The sequence below is a fragment of the Lepidochelys olivacea genome, assembly GCF_965140295.1.
Source record: "Lepidochelys olivacea isolate rLepOli2 genome assembly, chromosome: 11".
NCBI classification, from domain to species: Eukaryota; Metazoa; Chordata; order Testudines; family Cheloniidae; genus Lepidochelys; species Lepidochelys olivacea.
The window spans coordinates 42,465,566-42,474,805 of record NC_140421.1 but is presented as its reverse complement, the minus strand read 5'-3'; the positions used below and the strand labels follow the sequence as shown (position 1 = coordinate 42,474,805).

The 9,240-nt window shown below is 46.5% G+C and overlaps 1 protein-coding gene across 1 annotated transcript; it reads right to left on the bottom strand.

Annotated features, from left to right (window-relative positions):
* Positions 1-4,598: 4,598 nt before the first annotated feature.
* SP9 (Sp9 transcription factor) lies at positions 4,599-7,384 on the bottom strand. Its single transcript, XM_084643796.1, has 2 exons — positions 7,240-7,384; positions 4,599-6,439 (listed from the first exon to the last, which is right to left on the bottom strand). The coding sequence occupies exons 1-2, from the start codon at positions 7,258-7,260 to the stop codon at positions 5,087-5,089; spliced, it is 1,374 nt and encodes a 457-aa protein (XP_084499922.1). The 5' UTR covers positions 7,261-7,384; the 3' UTR covers positions 4,599-5,086.
* Positions 7,385-9,240: the final 1,856 nt, after the last annotated feature.

Below are 9,240 nucleotides of genomic sequence, written 5' to 3'. Positions count from 1 at the left end.
TAAATAAACAGGTGACTCAGATCAAATTCCTGCTTGGATCGTTACAATAAATATCCCTGAAGGAAGCTCTCTATTTATGTTGTCATTGATTAATTCTCGCTACCTCATTTGATTTCGATTTAGAACGATTTGATTCTAATTTAATTAGCATGTAATTTGGATGTACATAATTACTGTAATTATGACATTCAGGTAAGGCAGCTTTAGGCTGAAAGGCAATTTCAAATTTTCTAGCAACCTACTTTGTACTTGGAAATGGACAAGGACTTTGCGCCCTGCTATCCAAGTAGTAATTAGCACATCTCTGAAACAGGCAGGGCTGGGGATTTATATTAAAACACCAACACAAATTCAGCCGCATTACCCCGTGCAAAGGTAGCTGCATTCTACTGAGAAACATATTATTTTACTCGTCGCATGGTCACGGATGACCGAGTTCCCAAATACTAACTCCAGCCTAGCTCTGCACACGAGTCAAAGGCGGAGTGGCACCGAGGTGCAGATCCCATTGGGGATTAAGACCCAAACCCGGACATTAGGTGGACTTTTAAAAACCATACACGTTTGGACTTGAGGATAGAACTAATTGGAAAGGGCCGCTCCTGCCCACAAAGTGATTGCACTGAATTAAGGACCCCTACAGATCAGAGCAAGCGGCTCCGTTGTGTTCCCTAGCCGGTTGGTTGCCTAGCCTGGGCGCCGGGCCAGCTCAGGGGTGAAAGGGCAAGGGATCGGTGGCCCAGACCCGAGCCAGGTCCCTTCTTCAGGTGGGTGATCTCTCCAGCCTGGCTCGATTTTTCCCCCCCTAGTCTGGTAAGTTTGCTCATGAAACAATAGTTTCTAGTACTAACTTGAACACTAACTTCCCCCCGGCTGCTAAAGGCTCTGCGTGTGGCTTGAGGGTCCTGTGCCCGCTGCTGGGGGTGGTTCACCCTTGCTCTCGGGAATGGAGGGCCAGGAGGATTGCTGCGGTACCTCCATCTGCCTTGTAGGGAGTTCGAATACATTTGAAATCCAAGTCTCTGCCAGTCGGCGGAGGGTCTCTTGCTTTAGCTTTACCTGTCCAACATTTCCAACCTTGCCCAGGTAAAACATTGACTCCAGCCAGGCCCACCCCCACGCCACGTAGCGAGGGGCTGATTCCTTCTGCCAAACGAAATGAGCAGGGATCTTTCCTGCACCAGCACAAAAGTCTTAGCGGTTCGCAGCTTATGCCGTAGGGAGCGAAGCAAGTGCCGCCCTGTGCTCCTGAAGCTCTAGATGGCGCCAAAGAGCCACAGTTATAAGCATCCCTCAAAGGCATCAAGACCGACTGTCAAACATAAAAGCAAATCAGTTTTCCTTTTTTTGTTGTTAATGTGTTAAGAATGTTATTCCTTAAGAAAATTTGTAGCTAAATTATTCTCACTTAAAATAAACACTTAGTGTACCAATTACCCAAATGGGCGGGATTTCTGTAAGATTTCCTTCATCTGCATTTTGGGAGTGTGGCAGAAACATCTTAAATCAGCTAATGGCTGCAAATAAATTAGAGCTTCAATAAATAAAGTTTCCCTCTCAATTGCAAATTTTAAACAAAGGTTAAAAAATAACTGTTCATACACAAAGATGGAGTTCTATATTATCTCCTTAAACAAACATATTCATGCTACCTTTACTACTTGTATTATTATTATTTAAAGGACTATAATACACCCTAGGGGGCAGGAGCCACATCTCCGGTGAATTAGGAGCAGAGCGACATTTACCAATAGTTTGCTCTGATATTTTGTCTTTCGTCGTCTGTAAATCTTGTTTAATGGGGTTAGCTACAGGATCGAGTATGGAAACTCAGTCCCACAACGTGTACTGGTTGGAAGTAACCATGCAGGCAAAATGTAAATTACTAGTAGTCATAAAAGTCGCGTTTGAACGGGGCCACAACTGCAGAGAAACAGCAACGAAGGGTGAAAAAAAAAATCTAAATCCTCTTTCGACTTCTCTGGCTCCCTTCCCATTAGAGGGTGACACGTAAAAAAAACGTTTCTCTGTGTCCCAAGGTTATGTTTTGCCCCCGGGTTTGCAGGCTCCCACTATAGAAATGCCATTTAACTGTAATTGAAAAGAGTGAATCAGAATTATTTTTCGGTTCTCACACTGTCTGTTCTTTATCCTGTCGTACAAAAGTTCTGTAGTCCCCAGACCATATAATTATCACCAACAAGTACTAAAGAATGGTGCCATTTATTTTTTAAAAGGTTACATGGTTTCTATTTTCTTGGTTAAACGAACCGGCTCTGCGGCCCAGAGTTGCTCCCTTCTTCATTTCTGGGGAGTCTGTAAATGATGGACGTTTTCTGACCCCAAGGGGCAAAGGCAATGCAAAGAGGTCCTTGATCATTGAGCTGAGAATTGTAACCCTGGCCTGGCAGAAACTGGACCTGGATGGCTTCCTTTGATCTGTTTTATTATGGATTGAAAACAAAGCTGACTTCTGCCCAACACCCAGTGAGAATGCATTCCTCGGAAACCCCAACAACTGACAAGGAGGGGAGTCATGTCCTGCAGCTCAGCAAGCGCACTGTTTATTTTACATCTGCCCGCCAGTGTCATCCTCGCCAACTCCCATTGTCTCTCTCCCCCGCCTGCCCTAGAATAAAATACATCTAATACAGATCCTCTAGGCACTCCGGGGAAAGAGTGGTGTGGAAAAGCAAGAGGGTTTCCCTTCATCTTACAGAACGGTCTAAGTTTAAAAAGGGGGATAAAGAAAGACAAAAATAGGTCAGGAAAGGAGAAAAGAGAGTGAAGATAATCGATGCTTTTGAATAATTTAGGCCGAGGAAAAATGAACTCAGAAGATGGTTTTGAAATTGCACTCTTGCTAAGATTCCTTCCGGCAGTCCCTCAGCATCGCCGCGGAGCCACACTTGTGTGCATTTAAAACAAACGATTTAGGCACACGCTCTGTTAGTGTCTTGTGACAGGGTTGGGAAAAGTGAAATACCTTCTATTAATAGTCACAGCTGAATTTTTTATTTCAAAATCTTTGATTTGTGACTGACAGCACAATCCTTTTTCTGATTTTATTTGCATTCTCTAGCTTGTACTGGCTTAAAATGTTATTCCTCCACTCTGCACAAAATTAACTTTTTTTCTTTTTAAATAGCGCAATTATCTCATTTAACCATTTTTTTTAAAAAAAATACTGTGGCTGTTAAGTTGGTGGTCAGGAGACAAAGGGAGTGAAAATAATTTTCATTTCAATAATTGCCTTCTGGTCAATTTAACTGTGCCTTATTTTGAAAGAGCCTGTCTAAATGAGATTCCTGTCCCAAATGTGTTCCCAGGCCTTAGCCCAGCCTTTAATTATTCCTGAGGTTTTTTTTCTTCAGAATAAGACGCTGCACTGAGTAATCACAAAGAAGTCAGAGAGCATCCTTGAACCTTTTCAATAGCAGAGCCACTGATATTCAAATAACATGCAAGGACCATTTGACTGCATGGGGACATAAGCATTTCCAATTCACTATTTGCATAGATCAACTGTCTTTGAAAAGGAAAGGAGCAGTTGTCTTCCATAACATTAAAAAGCCTAGTTATCAAATCAAGTGCTTAGTTTGGGGCTTTTAAAACGTTTACATTTTATCTCAGGTTGCCCTTTACCGTTTGACATGCAAATTTGGTGCAGTTAATTTAGACAATTAAAAGGATCTTCAAGGGAGCTTTGTCACCGAGAATATTCGGAGTTGTCCCCGTGGACCAGCTGAGATAAAGTTGGCCAGAACAAATGATGTCTAGGAGATTAATTAGATATTTGATAAGACATGAATCCCTAATAAGGGAATACAAGGCACAGGGGGCTGCTATGTGCTCTAAGTCAAAATTAATAACATTTAACAAGATTTTCATTTAGCATGAAATGTCTGTTCCGGAGTAGTGACTCTAGCGGTTTATTCCCCTGAGATCATCTCCCAACCTAGGAAGCCTTGTGAGGCTAAAGACTTTTTTAAAAAACAGTTTCTTTGAACAGTTTACGTTAAATCTATTTGGGGGCATTTTCATAAAATGCGTTTCCAAAATTTGGATAGGTTTTAAACCTTTTTTATTTGGGGTCAGATCTTGGGGGGGCGGGGGAATGAGCGTTTGAATGAGGAAACACAGTTATAGGACATAACCAGATTGAAATTTGCCTTAAGATATTTGATTAATTTGGACCCTTGGCGTCAAATGCATTTCTTGTTTTTAAATCCCATTCGCTTGTATTACTGTACTAGCATTGGGAGAGGAAAAAAGAGGGTTTGCGCTAAAAGCTGCTCTGTATAAGGGCTGGGAAAAAAGAAGAAAAAACGTAAGTATATTGTTCAGAATCCTTTAATAATACCAAAATGAAAATATTAAGTCAAGATTTTTTTTCATACAGATAAACGCATTTAATTTCTTCAAATGACCTTAACTTACGTGTGTTTGAGTGAAATGTTAACTCAACATTTTAAATAGCTTTTACATATATACCGACTTCCACAAAGTGCATCAGAAATTTTTTTAAAAAAAAAACTTCCTGAATTTCAGGAATTCACCAAAAAAGACAAAAAAGAGAGACAAAAATAAACCCCCTATCAGGATCAACGCTTACAAGAAAAATAAGATAACACAATCTTTTTTGAACTCTATTTATACAGATGTTTATGGAATACAGAGGAACTGTCTCAGACTTCCACTTTAATTTCTCACCTTAAGCCTCTTTTAGGATGCTTTCCTTTTTTAAAAAAAACAAACAAAAAAAGTGTCATTGTAACTAGATTTCGTCAGGCAGGATCTGGTGTAGCTAGAGACTAGTAATCCACACCAAGGGCGGTTTTCGGTCCCGTTGGTTTCACACTGCTCAGTCTGTGCGGGCTTGGGTCTCGCTATTGCTCTGCATCAGGAAGCTGTGTCAGTGTCCTGCGGGGCTGAGGGTTGGGCTGTGTCTCTGGGGCTTGGCCCTGGACCCTGCGCTTTAGTCCAGTCGCTCCTGCAGTCTGAGCGCAGTTTGGGGGGCGGCTCCTTCGCCTCTCCCCGGCCGGGGCTTTGCAGGGGACGAGGGCGGCTGTTCCGTCCGGGCCCCCTACGAGTCGTTCGGCCCCGCGGTGGATTCCTTGCCACCGCCTCCCCGGGCAGCGGTCACCCCCTCGTGCAGGATGAGGTCGGGGGACTCAGAGCGGGGGGTCTCCAGGTTGCTGGCGTCCGTGTCGCTGTCGCTGCCCTTTTTGCCCCCGCCGCCCCCGTTGTGCGTTTTAATGTGTTTGCTCAGGTGGTCGCTGCGCATGAAGCGCTTGTTGCAGACGGGGCAGGCGAAGCGCTTCTCGCCCGTGTGAGTCCGCAGGTGCCGCTGCAGCTCGTCCGAGCGCGTGAAGCGCTTGCCGCAGAAGAGCCAGTTGCAGACGAAGGGCCGCTCGCCCGTGTGCCAGCGCAGATGCGCCTTCAGGTGCGAGGTCTTGCCGTAGACCTTGCCGCAGCCCGGGATGTGGCAGCTGTGCAGCCCCTTGCGCCGCAGGCTTGCCCCGGCCGGCCCCAGCCTCTCCGCCTCCTGGCAGTTGGGGCAGTCGCAGGTGGCCCGGCCCGAGTACCTGCGGGCGGAGCGGGCGGAGCCTCCCCCAGCCGCGGCGGCCGCGGCGCCCGTGATCATGGCGCTGGCTGCGGCCACCGCCGCGCTGGAGTCTGTGTAGGAGGGCAGCACGGGCTTGAAGCCCTCCTGGGTCAGCAGGTGCTGGCTGGTGGAGAGCAGATGCGAGGCGGCCGTGGAGCCCAGGCCCGTGGAGCTGAAGGCGGAGTGAGTGAGCGAGCTGAAGTCGGGGTTGTAGGTGCCCAGCTGGGAGTGCAGCGAGGCCTGGGGGGCGCCCGAGTGCAGCGAGCTCTGGAGCCCCCCGGCGGGGTTCTGCACCTCCAGCCAGGAGCCCGGGTTGGTGTGCACGTCCCACCACGAAGAGGCCGCCCCGTTGGCCACCTCTCCCGCCGCCAGGGTGGAGTGGAAGCCTGACTTGTACCACGATTCGTAGGGGTGCGCCATGCCCACCCGCGGGTACAGGCTCTCGGCCGCTGAGCTGTGCACTTTGGAGATGAAGGCCGACTGGCCGCCGGGCTCCTGCGGGGACACGCCCGCAGCTGCCGAGTTGGAGAAGAGGCCGCTGTAGTCGCTGCTGAAGGCCGAGGAAGTGGGCGAGGTGGAGGCCAGGCAGAAGGCACTGTTGGCGGTGCCCGTGCCGCTGGCCAGCCCGCTGGAGCCCCGGCTAGTGGCCACCGTGAAGCCCGAGAGACTGGAGCCCAGGTTACAGCTGGAGGTGGAGCGTTTCCAGGGGTGAAAGCCTCCCTTGGCGAAGGCGCTGGACTCGGGTAAAGTGGTCAGGGGGCTGGTGTTCCCGATCTTATTGCAGGTCGCAGCCAGCATGGCCAGGGGAGTTGTTCCAAATCTTGGCTCTTCCTAAGGGAGACACAAAGCAAGCCCGTGAGCCTTGGAGAGCCCAGGAGAGGCGCACACGCAAACACAGCAACGTGGCTAAATACTCTCTGCCCGAAAAGTAACACTGCAAAAGTAGCCTTTCGTTTTGGATGAAAACGCCACCCTGCCCAACTTGATGCAATGTCTATCTTGTTTTCAGGGTCCTACAGTGCTTGAATAAACGCTACAAACCAAATTAATTTAATGATACACTTCTCCATAGTCATAATGGGGACGACCGACAGTGATGTTTTAAAATGGCACAGGCGTAATTTCTTAAGAGAGTTTTGTGGCGGTTTGAGACTCTTTATGGCAATGCTTTCCTCTTTCAACGTGCGATTGTAAAGGCAAAAATCCCCAGGGAAACGAAAAAACGACGTGCTCTAAAGCCACAAGGGTTATGGCTTTAGAGCCAGCAGAAACATAAACATAATTACATTGCTACATGGCTTTGGTGCAAGCATCACGCACCAGGCTGGTTCGAGAAAATCCATTCCAATTTGGCATAACCCGCCTCGAGTTTTTTTTAAAAGCTTCATTTCTTTCAAAATAAAATAAACTTGATACTAAAGTCGTCTTGCACGTGAATGGTGCGACTGGAAATCAGTCCCGAACGCCCCCGAAACATTAATCGAGTTTGCGCTTCAATTGCAGCACATCGTCATTTATATAACGAGAAACTGCGATACAACAGCAACAGTTTTTTTTCAGGGTAACAAACCTGCCCCCAGAAACCACAACGAAAAACGTGCCGTTGGAATAAAGATGTTTCTCTGACTTACCCCAAGTATAGACGTAGCCATAGCACGTCCCTTGGCTGGGTGATGGGATCGAATGGGGGGCTCTGCTTTGCGCTCAGCCCGGAGAGGTTGCTCAATTTCCTCCTAGCTCCCCGCTTTATTCCAGTTGCACTAAGTACACTCTTGGCTCTGGAGGGCTAAACTCAGCCTAAGTGTGGGGAGCGCCTGCTTTGAAGTACCGCTGGCTGGGTCTCTCACCCAATGAGGGCGCAGAAAGAGCAGGCTGGAGCTGCCCTGCAGCCAATCAGATACTTGGAGGTGCAAGAACCAGGGCTCAGGGCGCGTGCCAGTCAAAGGCACAGGGATAAAACTCAGTGCTTTGGACTAAAGAAATTATACTGTAATTAACTTTAAAAAAAACAAAACAACCCTGGGTTTAAATATCCTTAAGGTTGTGACATAAACCAACAAAAGCTAGGAAATTCAAAGTTAGGGCTGACACTTCCTCCGTAACTAACGGTCTGTGGGAAAAGGGGGGGAAGCCACAAAGGGCAGGAGCTGAATGTCAGCATTCACTTTGAATTTTGTCAGTTTAACCATAGATTAAAATTATTCGACTGTATTATATATTCTCCATAATTACTTACCCAATCCAACATACTAGCTGGATCCAGGAAATATGTATTTCTGTTTCTTGTAAAAAGAAGGTTTATTTGCTCAACAGGCCCTTCCTTTCATTGCCATTCTAGAATCTGGTCCATCAGACAAATTGGGCAGGTGGGGCACAGTCAATGCACATCATACCTGCCCAAAAGTGATTACAAACATTTCTGTGCTAGAACAGTAAGCACATTCCAAAGTGTATTTTACTCCTCTATATTTTTGTCAAAGTACTAAGTGATTCGTCATGTTGATGCATAATATATTTGCTAGTCTCTTTGGGGAAAAATATGAAGAGGCTTTTTAGTTACATATCCCCCCAAAACAGGATATTAAACCGACACGTACTGTATCTTTCTTTTTATATTCTCATAACTGCCCAAAGGAGCCCGAGGAGCGATATTTTTTGCTGGAGAGGAAGGGTTTTATCTTAAATAACAATCCCTGGTTAAAGACTTTGAATGTCAAGTCTGTAACCTGGAGCACGTTTTTCGAGCCTTACAGAAAGCCATGAAAAACCACTGTGCTTGCTAATGGCAGCGAGCGTGCTTCCTCCTAGCTGCGCTAGGGCGCCGCTGGAATAAGCCTCCCCAGCACTCGCCTGTGGCCTCTGCACTCTACACACTCCACACGCCCAGTGAGCGACAGAGACTTTACCTGCTCTCTGCATGTGCGAAATGTAAGTCCAAACCTTGGCTCCTAAATGTATTGCAGGCTAGTCCCTTTGATTGTAATTATTAGAAGCTTCTTAAGTAATTGCATTGAACTCACCCGCACGGTGTCGCGAAAGTCAATAGACGGACAACTTTTTAAATATTGCGATTGTATCTGTAGAGCTGAGATTATGACGGTGTCCTCTTTCTCTCTCTTCCCGGGTGCAGCTAGTTACAGTTCCGAACCAGAAATCTGAGTGCATTCAGGCAACCCTAGCTACTTGTTCTGGATTGCAGTAAATATTCTCCTTTTCCTCAAATCCGCTTCAGTAATCCAGCATAAACCCCAGCACTAGATGCAAAAATACACATTGTTAAAGGACGAGGTGGAGAAAACCATGGATTAAGGTTCTTTTTCTCTTGTCTTTATTTCATTGCTAAATGTTCCAACTAGAGAAGATAGCACGTTGTTGTACATTGTAAGTAAGACCCAGTCTGCAATAACTATACCACAACGGGCAGGGATGTCAGTGGAGATTTTCTTTCATTTAAACATTTAAGGCTATTTTCAAAGGGTGTTTGCCTTTTTGACGCTGTGAATATTTAAAATGGTGAAAGTCAGGGGAAATACTGTTCTGCCCCTAATACTTTGCACATTGACTTACGCTGAACACAGGGGGCCAGCGAGTGAATTGCAATCCCTTTCTCCAAGAGGTCTGCCTGGAGCAGA